The 20,246-nt window shown below is 35.3% G+C and overlaps 1 protein-coding gene across 2 annotated transcripts in view; it reads right to left on the bottom strand.

The window, feature by feature from the left end:
* LOC5575982 overlaps nt 1-20,246 on the bottom strand; it is a 526,418-nt gene that overhangs the window by 73,539 nt on the left and 432,633 nt on the right. For both annotated transcript variants that reach the window (XM_021846000.1, XM_021846001.1), the window contains exons 7-9: nt 15,359-15,516; nt 15,175-15,296; nt 15,046-15,109 (exon numbers count right to left, since the gene is read on the bottom strand). In XM_021846000.1, the coding sequence (XP_021701692.1) occupies nt 15,046-15,109; nt 15,175-15,296; nt 15,359-15,516 (344 nt within the window). The remainder of the gene's footprint in view (nt 1-15,045; nt 15,110-15,174; nt 15,297-15,358; nt 15,517-20,246) is intronic.

Genomic DNA, 20,246 nt, shown 5'->3' with positions numbered 1-20,246 from the left:
AATGAAGCGGGAGAGACATACGCTCACCGACCGAAGGTTTGGTTACAATTCCGGACAGTTCGAATGGCGGAAAACGGGACAAAATCGAAAGTGTCCGGATTTGTAACCAGCACGGATTCTATTCCTTTTGGGTTAGTCGGTCGATTGGGTGGTGGTGATGGTGTTGGGAAATGTGCATTGTAAGGTGAGGGGAGTTGATTGCGCGCGTGCGAGAAAAGGACAAAATGATGAATATACGGTTTGCGCTTCGGAGCTTTCCGAAGTAGTGCCGCTGATTATGATTCGTGCTTTGGGTTTATGCTATGCTTAGAATCCCATGTGCATAATAGTATGTTGAGAACGATGTGGAAAGTTACAATACGACATTTGTGCTGAATGATAAGGTTGATATAGACCAGAATGTACACATCCACTTAATTTACTTTCTAAGATTTCTAGCTCGATTCAAAACAAATGTTTTAAATGATTGGCAGTTATGCTGTTCAAGTAAGAGTTTTTCACTCCACTCAACATAACAGAACTTTTTAATGACTATTTCCGCTCACTATTTGTGACCGGAGGTGTACAATTATTACTTTCAACTTTACCTTACTTACCGTCGGACGGGGCTACTTTTGATTCCAGGGGCTACTTTGGACACTCACCTTTTGTATTTATTAGCAGCGTAAATATTAATCTGAGCAATTTTATGTCTTCAGCACTTTTATTAACCAATATATGCTCTACCACTAGGTATGATTTTTTCTTGGATCAACATCAACAATAACAGGATAAACAAGAAAACATTTCAAAAAAGCTCGAATAAATATTCACAAGGTATAAAACATTGGCTATACAAACATTGTTTGAATTTTATCCATGTCGTGGAAACTTATTGGGAGCATCACAAAACTATCGAATCGTCATGTTTCATCAAAATCTTGGGATTTGTTTTGCTTTAAATTGTTGTTTTTTAAAAATAATTGATCAAAGGTCTTATTTTTGCGACTTTTATTTTATTATAAAATTTTGTTTTGGTATTTTATAACATGAAAAAATAAAATAAATGTTTGTTAAAGTGAATAGATATAAAACACACATATTTCAATACGTACCAATGCCAAATTCACAACATAATCTCTAAAAAACTATTTTTCGTCATGTTCTACATGAATTTGTAGTACAGAACAGTTACATCTTTCAAATGCTTAAATTAAACTATTCTTAAGCCAGCTCTAAACTGCTAAGAAGCTAAAAGCATATTACAAAAGCAAACTTACTTCTTTACGACCTTGCAAAACTTAACTTCATAGACTGCGTTTTTAATGAAAATTACATACTGGTAGTAAATTAGTTACCGGTATTAATGTGATCCTTCTACATATCGTTCATATAACAGTAAGAATAGAAAAAAAAAGAGTTTTTGTACATGACTCATTTATCATCGCAGTACCTAGTAGTTACGTCGTTCGTTTATATCAACTTGAAAATCGAGCATTCGTAAATGATAGTTCCATTTAAGAGGAAGTTGACAATTTAAGTTTCATACTTCAAACTGAGAATAGTGAATGGCATGTTTCGTTGAAATTTGTTATATATGTGTAATTGATTCTAGCTTTGCGATTTTCTACATTAAGTTTATCAATGAAAAACGTTTAATAACATCACAGCGGACGACAATCTATTGAATCAGTTTGAAAGTTATAAGAAAAAATCATTTCATTAGCAAATTGTGAAAATGTCCAAAGTAGCCCCTTTTTTGTCTTGAAGGACACACTTTTTTCGCTATTCAAGTATTTTTGTTATTTCTTGATGGATTTGCCTCATATTTTGCACATTTGGTACGTACATATACAACTTAAATATAGGCAAAAATTATCAATTTCTATCCATAATTTTAAAAGTTACAAATCCTCAAAGTTAAAGAATGTGGAAATAATGTCAAAAGAAGCCCCGTTTGACGGTATATTCAAATATTTCCTGCCTTCTATGTGCCGCCCAAGCAACCAATAGTTCGGATTGTACTTAAGCGGTGAACTCCAGAGTTTACTTTTGGTACAAATCTAGTTTCAGTGAAACTTTTTCGCTGATTAAGAGAACAACATGGATATTAAATGAACTTCATTCTCAGAGAAGTAACTTATGAACTCATCAACAACTTGAAAGTTCAGAACAAGTTTGAACTGAACTTCTTTTGTACTTGAAGGTAACAATCAAACTTAAACGAACTTTATGTGAACTGTAAAGTTCGGTTAACTACTTAAAAAGGGAGCTGATTAAGCCAAAACATGCCCTTTTATCCGAACTTTTGGTTGCTTGGGCGCTCTTATTTCGACTTTGAAGATGTTATCATGTTTCGTGCCAATGCTGCTGGAGAGCGGAGATATTATCCAAGAATTCTAAAAATAAACCAGACTGCGACGGCACCCAACAGCGGTGCATCGTTATTTATGTTCCATGCAGTTCTTCTTCGGAGTGCTGCTTCAATATCACCGACGAAAGTGTTTCCTTTTCGACCATTTGAGTGATATGGGTGTATGGTGGACATAGGGTAGAATCCTCTATTCGAAACTTAACGAACGATTTTTATCAACGGGATAAGGTCTGGTAGAACACAGGGATTATCTCCCTAGATAGCATTCTTTCAGTGGTGCTTTGCAAAACGCACGGAAACACTTGATTTTTTCCTTCCTCTTTATTCTATGATAAAATACTAATGGCATGCTATCCACAATTCTGTTATTTTTTTTTCTCTTCGGTTGTTGTGATTCTTGATTTAAGTGGTGCCACGCTTTTGTCGAAAAATGCATAGGCGTAAATTTATGTTTCAATCTTCTTCTTCCTCTCTTCATCCTGGCATTACGTTCCGAATACATGACAAATTTTGAAGTTTCTGCTCCCCTATGCTTAAATAATGTCAATTATGATAAAAATCAATCTCCAAAAATTTGAAGTGATTTGGACAAAAATTGGTTGTGCACACGCCATTTGAAGTTTATATGGAAAAGGCAAACCTTTTGTGTTCAGTCCTCTAACTGCTCTTAATAATAATCTATCGAAAAGTGAATATACTCTTCTCATGTGAATACTTCCCAGCTACAACTTTGCCGAAGGCCACTTTTTGATTGGACGTAAGGATACTTTGTTATTATTGATGACAAAGTTTAAATCATGCTGAGATGATTATTCAATTACTTTCAGAGCAACACTGCTTTTTTGCTATAGAACATAGTAGCCTGGATTACTTTGATCTATTCTACCCGTCAAGAACACCACTGTTGCCTGTCGAACAGTTGGTAAAGCATGCTACATGCAGACCCGGATTTGGGGGATGCCGAGGGGGCAAATGCCCCGGGCCCAGCGATTAGAGGAGCCCCCCGAGGAACCAATAATAAGCAAAAAATTTTTGAAATACTATCATATAGACATATAATTCAAACTTTCAAGTCAACATTCGAGTACTTGAGTAGATTTTTTTTCCTCATATCTAAATCCCATAATATGGTTTGGTCGATTACCTATTATCCTTCAATATATTTCAAAAAAAAAAAAAAATCATAAATGTTAAGCCAAAATCTCCAAAATTCTTCTCGAGCTAGTTTTTAAAAATTATTGGAATTAAAAGTGCGCTTCACGTTATTGAACTGTAGAGTACTGCACAATTCAAAGAGTTTATTTAAATTAGGACTTTAAAATTTAAACATATTTGCAATGGTATCAGAAGCTTGAAGTTTAAGGATCTTTTCTGTTAGTAGTCAGTATTATTAGGATTTTTTATTTTGTTAAGGCCTTACTTTAAATATCTTCCAAAGAATATAAATACTATATTTTTTATGAAAGCATGCTGCGACGGGAGAAAATCTGGAAACTTGTGCTTAATGAAGTCAAAAGGATATAAAAAAAAAATTGTGCTAATTCTTGTGGACGGAATAACCTGAAATAGCTCTTAATCAATTTCAAAAGGATGTTTAAGATGTAATCAGTTCGTTTAATCTCTGGAAACCTTTAATGTTGGGATAATGATGAATGCCAGAAGCTTTCTTGGATATGAGGTACCGTAAATTCGGGGTGAAATTGATCAGTAGGGTGGAATTGATCACGGTGTCATGCGATTTTAAATCTCACTAATAGTACACCAAAATCAATGCAACGTATAGTAAATGAACGTTGTGTATCTCAAATATTATCGAATTGTGTCTAATGATGGATTTTGTGACAAAGAATGTTTATTTCTATGAAAATATTGTAAAATTCCAGAATCATGTTTGATGTGATATTGATACACATTCATAAACTTCTAGTTCTAAACAAAGATTTGAACATGGTGTTAGCCTGAAAATATGTGAGGATGCTTAACGTATATCCCTAAAATAGATTTTACAATCGAAACTCATATCAATTTGCTCGTTATGTTGAAATAATTGAATATCTGTTGCGTGTTAGAAAAATTCTTTGGAAATTGCCTACATTTAGGCGTTTTCCGCACTATTCTTGAAATTTAATTTTTCACGTTTGTTAGAAAATTTCGGAATATGAACAAATTAGGTTCATCGTCGTACTTGTTTTCCAGCATTTAGTTGTATGATAGATGCCAGAATGCCAGAAAAACCGTGAAAAATGATCAATTTCACCCGAAATTACGGTGTCCTGAGAAGAAGAGGAAGTGGAATTTCGATGAAAATAGCATCATTTCCCATACAATATAAAAAAACGTTTTTGTCTTCTAACCTTTATTCTTTTTGGCTAAATAAGGAACAATGAGATAAGTGAAAAAATGCAATGTTCTATATGAGTAGGTTCAGTGCCGGATTTGGGCTTCGCTGGGCCCGGGTCAGATTTCAGAAAGGGGGCCTCTTAATACAAAATTCAGATTTTAATTTTGAAATTTAAAGGGATGTAAGTGACATATTCCAATAGTATTTTAGGTGATTTTTCTGTCTAACGAGAAAAGTGCCATAATTCGTACAAAACAGGCTCGTTTTCTAACTTCTGTATAATTTGTATGGAGTGAAAAATTGTTGAAAACTTCAAAGCCATTCACTCCAAAGTAGTTTCAACCTACTCAGGCCCGGATTTGGGGGGGTGCCAAGGGGGCAAATGCCCCGGGCCCCCCGAATTAAGGGGCCCCCCGAGGATCCAAAATTCAGAACAAAAAACATTTTGAAATACCTCTCAATATTTTCTCTTTAAATATTTGAACATATAATTCGAACGTTTAAGTTAACTTTCAAATATTTAATTTTTTTTTCTTCACGTTATATCTGAATCTCACAGTATAGTTTGGTCTATGATTTTCAATGATTTGGTCAATGATTCAATATATTACAACATGAATGTTAAGCCAAAATCTTCCAAATTCTTCTCTGATTGAAAATGCTTTTGCAGGATCTTAAAAAATGCGACTGTAAAGCACTGCTCAATTCAAAGAGTTTATTGGGATCCTATCGGAACTTTAAAACTATTTGCAATTCTATCAAAAATTTTAAGTTTGAAGGAAATTCTTTTGTGACGCGGTAGGTAGTATTTTTAAATACTTTACTATTTTGTATGCCATAGTTGATGAAGTTTTCTTTGAATTCAGCATAGGCTTAGATTTGCTTCAGTAAAGGCTTAGCTTTAAATGCAATCCATTAAATATGCAGTACTGGCAAGAAAAAAGTATATAGAGGCCGATGTTCATGCAAAATGTTCAAGTTAAGGGAATTGTATAACAGCTTCTAACGAATCGATTATCCTGACATTTGAATTACATCTCATAAATAACTTGGAATTTGATTTATGGGAAATTAATCAAATTCTACTCGACAGTTTGGTAGATTTAAAAAAAAAACTATTTTGAAAAAATACCAAAAAATCCAAATTGGGACATTTTTGAAATGGGAATATTTAGAAGCAGGCAGCTTTTGCAAATTTGTTCACTTAATTGAAATGCAAACTTTGTAGATGATAACTTATCGTAAATTGTTTATTTTTAAAAAATCCCAGTACCGTAATCCGGGGTATCATTGATCAGCGGGGTAACATTGATCGGAATGACTCATCTCGTTGAAAGTTCTCATTAACATTTATTGATGGAACATTTCCAAATCATGAATGGTGCTTCTCTTTCTTATATTCATAAGCTAATAAAATAGAAGATTTTTGCGAAAATTGCGTTCACCTTGTGTGTAAATTTGGCAACTTTTCGAAACAATGATTTAAATGGTTTAGGATGATACTACCAAGCATTCATGTCTCACATAAGATCTGTAAATGATATGAGCGAGGAAAATGCGGTTCTTACTAAAACGGCATCGCCGAAAACGATTCCGTTGTCAAAACTTTTATAAGTATGTTCATTTAGGCAACATTACCGAATTACTGTTAAGAATGTAAATTTTCTTTAGGAAATTGCCTACCGCGTATTACCGCGGTTCGAGGTGGTTTTTAATTTTAAAATTAACTCAAAATTGAAATGACTTTTAAGGCATTTGGCCTTCATATTCGACTTCAGGGGCCTTGATTAGTAAGTAAACGACCATTTCAATTATTACCGAACTTTGTTTAATAGTGACAATTTTACCCATATCAGACTTAAATCAAAAAAATCACATTCTAGAAACATTGTTTTAATACATGCTTAAATGTTTTTAAAAACGAAAAATAAAGTAATAAGAGCTACGTTGATCCTTCTCCTGATTGACGCACATCCTTTAGCTTCACTGGTGCTGGCCTATAAAAGCACTAGAAAAAACGCGTCACCGAGAGGAAAAACTGTTTCGACTTTTCGCGCACTCATAATCATTTTACCAAAGCTAATCAAAAATCACATAAACATTGTTTTAAACACTAATGTTTTAAAACAAATAAAGTTTGCCAGACTATGGTGTCAAACTTGAAAATATAATTAAGAAATATTCAAAAAAATTATCAATGTTACCCCGTATTACGGTATCAAAATTTTGACATTTTTGTTAAAATTGGCAAATTTTAAGAACTTAGTCGCGTTTGCATAGAATTTGATGATTTATTCACAGATCTAATTTTGAATTATTTCTTACATGCAGTTCAAAGTTTAGGTCAATCGGTTTGCTAGAAGCAGAGAAGCAGGTATCCAATCTTGACCATTTTGTATGAAAATTAGCTTTTGTGTACTTCATTCTAGCCAGTAAATATTTTTTTTTCCAACCAGAGACAAACTGGAAACTTGTAGTAAATATAATCAAAAGGAGCTTTGCAGAAAAACGGTTTTGATGATTTTCAGTTATTTTTAACTCCATACAATTTATATAAACGCCTAAAAACGAGCAAATTTTCTAAGAATTGTTGTTTATTTCCCAATGGACGGGAAAATCACTTAAAAACACTATTGGAAAGCTTGAAAACAGTTGAATTTTTCAATGTCACCTACACCTCTTTGCATTTGGACCCCTTATATCTTTGGATCGACCATCTCGTTAAAAAATCAAATTCAATACGATCATTTGTGGAATTCCAGAACGTGTTGAGTTTTGTATAAAAGGGCCCCTTTTATGAGATCTGACCCGGGCCCCCCGAAGCCCAAATCCGGCACTGACTGGGGGATCTCCCTCTACAACTTTACTGCCCATAAACGCATGTCAGTCCCATGTTTGCTGGATTTCCTATTCACATGGGACAATTATGCGTTTATGGGCAGTTTACTAAAGGTTTTTTTTTCAATTTTTTGGGTTTTGTCAATTATTTAAATTCGTCAATATAATCCGTAATTGCGTTTGAATCGTGTAGGAACAAAACAGTGAAAAATATATGTTTCAATTTAAGTTATGTCTTAATTGGGTCCTGTGTTGAAATTGTTTGCCTATCGAAGCGATGTAGGTACGATAGGCAAACAGTTTCAACACTAAAACAAATCGCACTCGCTCTGCCCGCGGTTGTAGTAACATGAGATGGATGGATATGGGTTATGAAAAAGGTCCGTGATCTGTGGGGATTTGAATTCTAAACTTGTAACCAACTCAGTTATTGGGTCACCAAGTGGCTCGGTACCTTAGTGGGTAAAGCGCTCGTCTAGCATACAAGAGTCCTGGGTTCAAATCCCAGCCGAGCACGTGGATTTTTTTTTTCCTAATTTCACCCATATTTTGTCCATCTTTACCACGCGTAATGAGTTAGTTAATTCAAGTTCAGATGTTTTCCGCTCAGGATGATTATGATTAGTAATGACGTCTTCTCATTTTGTGTGGAATGGGGGTGACCCATTTTGCATAAAGACGTTTCGCATAAAGCAGTTTCATACAAGAACAGGTAACATTTTAAAGAAGGTATGTAACTCTCATTATGCCAAACCCAAATGCGAAACGTCTTTATGCGAAATACCCACCCCCGTATGGAATATCGATAAAGTTGCAAATCGTTTACCCATTGCTACAGAGCTTGTGATTGCAAAATATGATTCCAAATCATTTAGTCGAATATTTCACTATGATTAATTCATAAATTCTGCTATAAATCTATGACAAAAGGTCGAAAGGACAAAAAGTCGAAAGACAAAAGGTCAAAAAACAAAAAAGAAGGGACAAAAGGTCGAAAATCTTTTTTCGAAGAAGGAAAATTTTCCCACCGTGCAAACCGTTTTCGACCTTTTGTCCTTTCGACCTTTTGTCCTTCGACCTTTTGTCCTTTGGACCTTTTGCTACAATTCCTTGCTATTGCGTTGAATCTACGCCGAATGGAGAAGCCTTCTCGAGTGGACCCGGTCCTGGGCCAATCGCTTCCAGTCGCCCTGAACGTTAAGCGACCTTAAATCCTTATGTCGATATTGTCCGCTGTAGTATATACGGTTTCATAGTATATGAACGATCGACGAAGAACTATCGTCATCGTGCGATGTTCTGCACACCTCATGCTCAAGATCTGTGATACAAATAAACGAATAGTCAGTTCATGTTCAGACTCCAATCGAACAGCAAGTGTTTAGCATTACCTACATTTTATCACGGTTGGTCTTTTCATCTCGGGTAGTTAACCTGGTTCATTTTATCCCCTTTTTCGGTATTTAGCTATACTTAACAGTGTCGACGAGGTAAATCAGTCCGCGTGTGAAAAATAATCTCATTAACGAGAAATAAATAGTACAAAATCAAGCAGTGTACCATTGTTACCTTGCTTTCTTTGCACAAATTGCTATTGGCCACCGTATATCTTACTTTAAGAATGGTTATTTGTGCTATAAGATTCATATACGAAGGTTTTGACTAAAGACGCTGTATCGGGTAGCGTTAAGATATCCGTGAGTTTGATGCGAAAAATACAGTGCTAACTCTGGTGTTAATATATTGCCACAAAATTCGCCATATGTATATGGTGCACCATCATTGTAACAAAAGAAAACACAAGAAACCTCCAGGCAATTGTTTGACGTACTTTTGTTTTGATGAATGCGATATCGTATGGATGCTTAATTGATATTGATCATTACATAGTTTTGTTGAACAATAACTTGCTGCGGATATTAACTTGTTTTATCTTCTCTTTTCCTTAGCCAGAACTACACTTCGCAAGCCAGACAATGCCTAGGAAGGTATTACAAAGTGATTATATCACCAGATTGGTTTTACTTCTAGGAACAACTTTATGCTTCCTTTAGTCTAGCCTATAATCAATTGTGTGTGCTGAAGCCCGTCAGTCAAGATCATCAGACACTCAATCAAAGGTTTACGTAGACCCTGGGTGGTAAGTCCATCAGTTTTTTGACATATATTTCTGTTAAATTTTAATATATAAATTCGGTTGGATTAGGTAGTGGTGCAAAATTTGGATTAAACTAGAAAGTTTTTAAATAATTGTAACAAAAGTTATGAAAATTAAGTTCCACAAAATTGTTCACGTATCATTTTTTTAGTGATTTACAATATCATAATATGGTAATAGAGGATAATCTTGTTGCTACTATTAGATACCATCACAAAGTAGAATCAGGGATACATTATTACATTATACATATAATTCAGTAATCAATATAGATTCAGTCGTAAACTGCAGCAAATTACTATCAAAACTGACAAACGGACATAAAATCAGATTTATAGGTGAAATAGGTGTGTATAAGACAAAGCAAGAATTTTGCTCAATTTGGACTGATAATAGAACTATATGCAAGCCTCTCCTATCAAGATTTGTTTTTAAGATTAATACCTTTTACTTACAATTCAAAAGCTACTTTTACTTCGAACGTGTTAATATTGCGGGTGGATACCCGGCACAGATGGCAATGGTCATATGTGACGATGACTTATTGGTCATGGCAAGATGGAGCCCATATTTCCCTAAATTTAACAATGCTTTGCAAAATTGCAGCAACCTTTCAATACTTGTGGTAAATTCAAATCAAAAGAAATTTTTGGTATTATATTGGTCGTATTGGTGCTCTTTTGAAATGATTCTAATTGGAATATATATTTTGAAGTTTTATTTTCTGGGTGTTATTACCCTAAATAGTTTAAATATATATGGCTGTTATGGTGAGTCCAACATATGTCCTGTGGATAAGGTGAAAGAAGGATTCCATTATATATGTAAGAGGAAGATTTTTGTTTTGAAATTTGGAATATTCCATAAGATTAGATGTTTAAAGAAAGTAAGAAGAAGGTGTCAGCAACACCCTTTTGTTATGGTGAATAAATGTTCAACTTATAGTACATTTTGTATTGAACAGCTTTCAATAAGATTACATAAAAAAGGATCGGTAGTTTGTATTAGCAATAATTTTGTTTTAGGAAAAGTAATTATACTTATGAAAGAGATAAATATTTTTTTCGCCTGTTTAGTAGACCACAATGAAATTGTATTGGATGTAATATATGAAATTTTATGTTTTGAGCGTGTTTTAACCGACAATGGTCGAGTTTTTAAAAGGGAATCAAACAATTGGTGGATCATGGTGGAGTTGGTGGACAACCATTTTAAATATGTTGATCTAAATGGACACACCTCATTCAATTATTCAATTCTTTGTAATTATTCAATGGTGGTTAAACATTATTATGACAAACTTATTGGTTTCCTTAAAGAATTTCTAAATTCAAAGATCATTGCAGCAAAATGCTTGATTTGTGACCATAACATATGGCCTTTTCTTTTAAGTTCGAATGAGCATACGACTTTTGATAGTCTATCTAAATGGATTGAATTTATGTGGACCGAACAAGTGATAATCATGAATGTGAAACAACAAAAAAATATGGAGCAGGCGAAACGGTCACCTGTTTTAGTATTGAGTGGTAAGCCAGTTCAGGCTCATACATTATTTTTTGAATCGCGAGGAACAGTTCAGTTGGTAACAATTATTTTAAAACAAATCCAGAAAATTCCGGAAACATCAGTGTGTTATGAAGCAATTTGGATGATATGTTCTATGAAAATGATATGGTATAAAATTACCATTAATTTGAATGGATTGTGGATTGCAGCTAATTCAATTGAAAAACGTCTTCGTCTTTATTCGCAGATTTCAACAAAGAAACAGAAAACTCTGAGTACGTTGCGTACATGTGTGAAATCAATACCAAATGGTAACATGTGCCCTGGAGAGAAGACCAGCTCGAGAACTATACTGAGAATAATAATTAATCGTGCTCCGAGGAAAAACCTGCAAAAATTACGTAGCTTAGCAATTGAGGAAACAAGAAAATTGGAACGTTCTACCAAAGTTCGAGAATCTAATATGTTACTATGTGTCACCAAAAGATATTTTTTTAAATTTAAAACATTGTTGTTTCATGAAATCATGATTAGTATTGTTAGATGTTTAGGCTTACGAATACATCAATTTGTTTTATATAAATAGTAATGGATTGGCGAATGCCAAGATCGAATTCCTATTAAACGTTCTCCAAAGGGGGAAGAACTGTAGTATATACGGTTTCATAGTATATGAACGATCGACGAAGAACTATCGTCATCGTGCGATGTTCTGCACACCTCATTGTATATTGCTCAAGATCTGTGATACAAATAAACGAATAGTCAGTTCATGTTCAGACTCCAATCGAACAGCAAGTGTTTAGCATTACCTACATTTTATCACGGTTGGTCTTTTGATCTCGGGTAGTTAACCTGGTTCATTTTATCCCCTTTTTCGGTATTTAGCTATACTTAACATCCGCAAAACCAAGGAGCGTATACGAACGTGTGATAATATTGCCATTCCTGCATGCAAGCTCTCCTTATTGCTCCTTCTAACGCTATGTTGAACAATAGGTTTGAAAGTGCATCGCCCTGCTTCAATCCGTCTAAGGTTACGAAGGATGTTGAAATCTCATTCGCAACCCGTATACATGATTTCGATTCTTCCAACGTTGCACGAATCAGCCTAATCAGCTTCGTCGGAAAACCATGTTCCATCATTATTTCCCACAACTCGTTTCTTTTAGCTGAATCGTACGCCGCCTTGAAATCAATGAACAGATGATGAGTCTGCAAGTTGTACTCCCGGAATTTATCGAGGATCAGTCGCAGGGTACCATTTGATCCGACGTCGATCGGCCCTCACGAAAACCAGCTTGGTATTCGCCGACGAAGGACTCTTCAAGCGGTCTATCGTTCCCTCCATTCAGTAACGTTTCGAAGTGCTCTTTCCACCTGGCAGCCACCATCGTTTTATCTGTCAGCAAACCAGCTTGGTATTCGCTGAACTCGAAAACCAGCTTGGTATTCGCCGACAAAGGACTACTCATACGGTCTCAATCTATTGAACAGAATTCCAGACATGATTTTGTACGCCGAATTAAGGAATGTTATCCCTCGATAATTGGCGCACTCCAGTCGATGTCCTTTCTTGCACAAAGGGCAAATGAGACCTTCCAACCAACTAGTAGGCATTTGTTCTTCCTCCCATATCCTCGAAATGATACGGTAAAGGAGTTCGTGCAGCTGCTCACTTCCGTGTTTGAGGAGTTCGGCCGGGAGCTCATCCTTCCCAGCAGCCTTGTTGTTCTTCAGCCCATTGATAGCTTTCTTTACCTCATCTAGCATTGGAGGTTTCACAGCCTGTTCATTGTCATCGATTTGAATTCTGCTACCAGAGCCACTTCCGTTATCTCCGTTTAACAATGACTCGAAGTACTCTTTCCACCCCTGGCCACCATTGTTTTATCCGTCAGCAAGTTTCCTTCGCGGTCGTTGCACATGGCGGAAGACGGCGCTGTTTTTCTCCGCACACCATAAACGGACTCGTAGAACCGTCGCATGTCGTTCTGTTCCATAGCTTCTTGCGCCTGAGCAATTACTGCCTCTTCATGCTCCTTTTTTTTCTGCGATGGATCCGTTTTTCGGCTGCCCTTGCTTCCTTGTACCACTCTCTACTCTGACGGGTACCAGACACCAGCATCCGGCTTCTAGCCAAGTTCTTCTCGTTCGTATTTCTCTGGCACTCCTCATCGAACCAACCGTTCCTTGGTCTTCGTTGAGCAGTACCTACCACTTCTCGTGCTACTGTGCTCACCGCTCCGTGGACTGACTCCCACAGATCGCTGAGGTTGAAATTTTTGTCGATTTCACTAATCCGCTCGTCGAGCTTTTGATGCTAGTCCACTGCTACACCATCTGCTGACAGGCGTTGGATATTGAAACGCAACGATTGTCGATTTCTAGAACTCGAAACGGTGATAATCGCGCTCGAATTTTGCTTACAACGAGATAGTGGTATGAGTCGATATTAGGACCCCTGAAAGTTCTAACATCGATGATATCGGAAAAATGTCAGCCGTCTACCAGAACATGGTCGATTTGGTTGCAAAGTTCGCCATTTTATTGAGAACTTACTTCAAAAATTATTAAGGTAATTTTCAAAAGAACTCAATTCCTTTAAGAGTTCCTAAAAGATTTTGAAAAATCTCTGGAAGATTTTATGGAGCAATTCCTGTTTTAACTATTATTTTCAAGAATTAGAATCTAAAAATTACAGAGAAAATTACTGAAAAATTGTCATGGGAACGTTCTTGCACGATTTCTCGGAATTTTTTTGAAAACCTTTGAAAATTTTCCCGAAAGTATTCCTGTAGGTATATTATTCTGTTTATTACTCTTAGATGGTAATAACTGTGTAAATTGATAGAAGAATTTCTGATGGAATCTTTCTAGGAAAGTGAAGAGTTCTCTGTAGCATAGCTTGAGAAATCATTGTAAGATATTAAAACCGAATTCCTAGGGAAATCGCAGGGGGAATCTTTATAATTATTTCTGCAGGGATCCCTGGGGGTCTTTGTACGTATCCCTTAAGAAAGATCTAGACGAACCACAAGGAGAATTCCTAAAGCTGTTTCACGACGAATCTGTAAACCTATGTATTATCTTATTATTCTAAACCAGTTCCAGGCTTCCTCTGGCTCAAATTATAGAGTGCTCAGGATTTTTGATGTTTTACAGAATAATGCATTTTTGTTTTGTTCTGTTAAAAAATACTGATTAATAACGTTGAAATGTACACTTCCTTTATCAATATACTGGATGCTATAGGGGCCCCTACAGGACACTTCCAAACCTGACTTTCCATACCTGTAATCATCGCAGTTTCTTAAAAACTGAATTTTTACTGCTATGATAAATGTTCACCATGATTCCGGGGCCCCTAAGAACCCGTGGCCCGGTGCAGACCGCACCCATCGCACCCGCTAGCTACGCTACTGCATCCCATCCCATAATGAAAAGCTCGCTGTTTCCTAGAAAGCTTCTCAAATGTTAAAAGCATACGACAAAACGCTTGCACACCTAACGCTATGCCCTGCTTTATCGATTAATTCAAGCTTTTCGTTTTTCCATCCCATTTCCGAATTTGACTGCTTGTGAATTATTTCACGCGAGGCGCCATTTTTGCGCTACGAAATACTTTTGCGCGCATGTGATGTGGCGGTGATGGAAAATGAAGATGGAAGATGGAAGGATACGATCATGACAGTCACGTGGTATGTATGAAATGGTAATCTAATGAATTTAGTTTTAAACATACGATTCGATTGATGAACGATTGTGGGATTGGTCCACGTCAATCACGTTCAATCTACCTCAAATATAGCTTGACACATCATTTGAAAATGTGCTTGAACTTACCTGAATAATGTATCAGCACGCCCCGTTTCGGGTAGGCCACTTTAGTGGTGGTTCTCACTTTAACCTGAATGGAAAGGATAGCATTTTAATAAAACTGTGAAACAGATTCTATTTTTTCTTCATACGCACCTCGACCTTTTCTCGTATGCTGACCACCACCACGGGTCGCGTACTCTCCGAACAACTGCTAAACAGGGTCTGATTCGTATCGAGATCTCTGATCTCGATATAATCTCTACACGGTTCATCGTCTGAAACAAGAGTTTGATTATTTTCTAAAGAATGCTCTGGAATAGCTTTGTCACAAACTTACACCGCAGCGCTAAATCTAGGATAGTTAACTTAATCTTCTGGTGTCGCTGAGCGTACAGCGTCCACCGGCAGACACTGTCGCCGATGTAGTACTTGGGATAGCCGGGCGTCATCAGGAAGCCCTGGCGCAGGGGATGCTTCAGAAGCGTCCGCTGAATACTGGAAATAGACAAAAGGCGAATATTGGAAAATTAGTAAAATTATCGTTTATAAGTTTTTTTTCTAATAGTGTTCAATTAGCTTGAAAGAGCTCAAATTCAATGAAACAGACATATTTCCTTTGAGAACTGCGCAAGTTGAATGGACTTTCCCAGACAACCAAAATGTACGCATAACGAAATCACCTGGAGAAATAATTTGTGATCTTATGCGACTTAGCTTATGATAACAAATGTTCATTTGACAGCTGCTACGGAATGATTCGACTTACTTTGTACGAGTGTACGAGACGAAACAAAATGTACAAATGAACTCAGAAAAGAAGCGTTTTATGCGATGAAACTCATCAGTCTGACGAATTTATCCACCGTGTTTTGCGGGTTTGACGTGATTTGCATGACGTGCACTTTTTTGCGACTTCTGGTTGTCTGGGTTAAAATAGTAACTCTTCTTCTCTCCCATAAACCCTTACTAATGGACGGCCCATGAGCTACATAAAAAAAAACGATTGAAAAATCATAAAGTAAAAAGGTGGGGCACCCAAGAAACAATTCAGGGTAATAAATAAACATGTTCGCTTAACTAGCGTTTTATAATTGCCACATCAGTTGAATAAGAGTATGTGTTGTATAATGTGGCGATCAAACGTTGCATATAACCTTGACATCGCTTCAGTTCCTCATTTGTTTGTGTTTTTGAAAGTTGATTGAATAAAAGTTTAAACAACGTTGGTTATGAATACAAATTATCAAGATTTTGGTTATCTTACAGCCTCTTGATATTAATAGAAGAAGAGTTGTTACAAACAAATTAGAAGTTGTTGTTCCATATGAGACACATAGTTGATTAACAAACTTATACAATGTTTAACAACACTTGAAATAGCACTTATAAGGCTTACCACGACAGCCAAATAATGTTTACCTCGAAATATTTTGATGCATTTAATATGCTCAAAAATGCAAAAGCAGCACCATATAGCTCAACACGCAATCACAACACTAAAATGGATCAACACGGCAATGAATTAATGTTCGCTTCTAAACATTTCGAAGGATTTAAACCGAGAATATTGTTCAAAAATGCAATCGTCGCACTAAATTTCAAGCAATGGTGCTATTATTGAGTAGAAGAACTGCAATTCTATTGAAATTGCGTAAACAATTTTATTCAACATTTTTACACGCAGAGAAAAATATTGTAAATGCAAACAAATTCTGTATAGATTCAACAAATTTTATTTTTGACTCACGACTTATCGTTATTATTTGTTGACTCAATGATTACTTCCATTTATTCCTACAAAATAAATTGTTGTTTCTAAAAATTTCTCAAAATAGCCAGCTGTCAAAAACAAAAAGAAATAAAATTGAAACAAAAATATAATTTGTTGATTCTAAAAACACCTCATATTGAAGTAACAAAAAATGTGCGTTGAAACAAAAACCAAAATATTGTTGTTTCTACAATAATGTTTATTGACATAAACGAAACCAAAACATTGGAAAAAAATCATAAATTTTATTATTATTTCTAATAATTTAATGCAGAAAGAGCTTTCCAAATAATAATAATAATTGAATGTGTTTCGAACTATAACATGTAAGCCAAGATCTAGTCCGATACCATCGCCACAACTGAACCACCGGCCGAAGATATTCTGAAGTGAAAAAATAAATAAAAAATATTACCTTGTCTTGCAGTTTGATCAAATATTTACCTACAGCTTTCATTCCTTCTATATTTACACCACTTTATACTGTCATCACCATCAAGAGTAGTAGAATTCTTTATGTCATATGATTACTGAAATGATGATGTCATTAAATTGAATTATGACATGCCACCAAATATCGCACGGTCACTTCGTTTTTAAATTTCAGCACATTTTAATTTTCGCATCAAAATTTTCTGTTTATCTTCTCAATACAAAATGGCGACAGTTATAAATAAAATTGATTAATTCAACAAAATGGTATTGTTGAAACAACAATTGCAATTTGTTGAAATTAAAATCGAGCATAAATTTTACCTTCGACGCAGAATTTTGTTGTTTCAAAAAAAGACCAACTTAGAAACGAATCATCAGATGGGTTGGTTCAATTCAAATCAGAATTGTTAGTTCTAATAAGTGAGTTTTTACATTCAACCCTACAGTATTATTCTGCGTGTACCACCAATCATTGCCCAAAATTTAGAAGTTTCTGTTCAAAGTTTACTAAGCACAGTTTTAGGCATGTCGTTGTTCAACTATCGAAGAAGAGTGTTTGCAGCCTCATATCTGCTGAACAATCACTGAAGCTCAAATACAAGTTCTAATCAACTTTAGTTCTTTTCATTAATTGGACTCAATTGGTATAAAATATTATTCGTCTACTATTAAACTCTAAAAGGGGATAGTTTGAATAAGTCTTGCGTTTGAGATTATTCACAAGTAATAATCAACAATGTTGTCGACATATAGACAAGTATGTATTTAAAAATGCGTAAACGATGTTTAAGAAATACTTGTACAACAACATATTCGATTAGCATATCATATCTTTAAATATTGCTTTCAACCTGCTCATTAACATAACCTTGGTTGGAGCAGTACAGATGTAGGCGCCTATGAATCGGAAGGTCCTGAGATCGAGACCCGGAAATTCAACAATATTTGACAAAATACAATTCATGATATACAATATATGATAATTCTCAAAGTACAAATATGGAGTTGGTAATCACGTATATAAATAATAATATTTTTACTGTTCTAATTTCCTACTAATTGTTGAAGAAATGTTGAAGAAACTACTCTGTCAGCTTATTTCAACACATCTTTAAATAAATATGACATCCACCATAGCTATATCTGGACACCAAAGCAAACCTTGTTCAGCATGGTTTGTGGTTGAACTATTGCTGAACAAAATTTGCTATATTGTTTATTGGGATCATAGGTGAAACATGGTTTCTACAACTTCTCTTCAACAATTAAGCAATAACATGCTATATGTACAACTCTGTTAAAGAAACGCTGAACAAGCATTTCTGGGCGTTCGGTAAGTTATTAGTGGTATTAAAGTTGAATAAATACATATTTTCGTCACTACTGAGAATGCTCCTACAGTTGAACGGTCATGGTGTTATAATTGAATAAATGTGTATTGTGTTGCGTTGGTAAAATGGTTTATGTTGAATAGATTCTCCACTTTTGGGCGAACAAGGCTTGCTTAATAGTTTCATTCTAACTATTTCAGTTATTAAGAAACTAATAGCATAAACCAAGGTTATATAGAACAGCAGATAAAAAGCAGTATTTAAAGATATAATAAGATAATCGAACAAATTATCGTACATATGTTGTTTAAACATTGTCTAAGTATTTTGCTTGCATGCGGTGTATGTAAACATCATTGTTGAACATTGCTTGTGAATGGTCTCAAAAATAAGATTTATTCAAGCTATCAGTTTTATTATAGTTCAATAACAGATGAATAATCACCTTATCAAAACATGCTGTTGAATTAACAAAGGCTGTACAAAGGCTATTTTTGGAATGACGGTGATCACAAGTAATTAAGACTTCTTCAACTTTTCTTCCACAATTTAGTTATTACTCGTTATAAATCCCTGTTAGACAAACGCTTAACAATCATTTCTGAATGATCGATGGATAACTGGTGGTTTACTTGTTGAATACACATTTTAGAGTCTATTTATAATGTTATTAATGTTTAAAAGTCAAGGTAAAGACATTGAATAAACAAGTACTTTATTACGTTAATGAAATGGTTTATTATTGAATAGATTCTCCATTTCTGGACGATCAAAGCTTGATTAATAGTTTTATTTTTATCAAGACAATTATTAAACAGGCAATCAGAAACTTTTCTCAAGGAAGTAATTGTTTCTTGGGAAGTTGAACAATATTTGTGATTGAGAATTTTAATCTTAGTCGGTAATAACGGTTACTACCACACTTCTACAAGTTTTGAACAACGATGTACCTACAACTATGTTTAAGAGCTTTTATAGTACTGGTGGTTGAAAAGTTGAATTCAAAGCTTACCAAAGCAAACATATTTTCACTACCGTTTTGTCCCATTCAAGTATTGTTGAAAAAGTGACGAAATAAGTGTTGCTAAAAATTGTAAAAGCTTGTTATTCAACTGTTTGTCGCATATGGAACAACAGAGTCTAGATCTTGAGAAACAGCACATCTTCAATTATTACAGTGATACCTCCATGAGTCGATGTTCCATGACTCGATATCGACTCATGGAACCATACTAAGAACAAAATTTCATGGTTACTATGATGGTCCCTAGAAGCAGCTTTCCAAAGGATTGCTGTTCCATGACTCGATATTTCCATGAGTCGATGGTCCCTTCAGTATCGACTCATGGAGGTTTCACTGTATAAAGAGGTTCTAAGACAATCATACGAAATTATCAACCAACGTTGGTTCTACTTGCTACTAAAATGCCATGAAAGTGAGGAACAAAAGTGCTGCTAACAATATATGCAACATTTGATCACCACTTTGTACAACTTATACTTTTGTTCAACTACCACGGCTGCTGTAAAGCTTTAGTTAAGCAGACAAGTTTATTAATCGCCTACAATTGTTTCTTGGGTTGCCTTTCACGCAAAAGAGTCATTGAGGCTCGTGCCAGGCAGATGAAAGATAATATCCGTTATGATAACGGTCGTTTCCGGAATTCCCCTGGAAGATCGAACAATAC

This window comes from Aedes aegypti, chromosome 2 (assembly GCF_002204515.2).
Source record: "Aedes aegypti strain LVP_AGWG chromosome 2, AaegL5.0 Primary Assembly, whole genome shotgun sequence".
Lineage (NCBI taxonomy): Eukaryota > Metazoa > Arthropoda > Insecta > Diptera > Culicidae > Aedes > Aedes aegypti.
The sequence above is the reverse complement of the archived record's forward strand: the minus strand, read 5'-3'. Positions and strand labels throughout refer to the sequence as shown.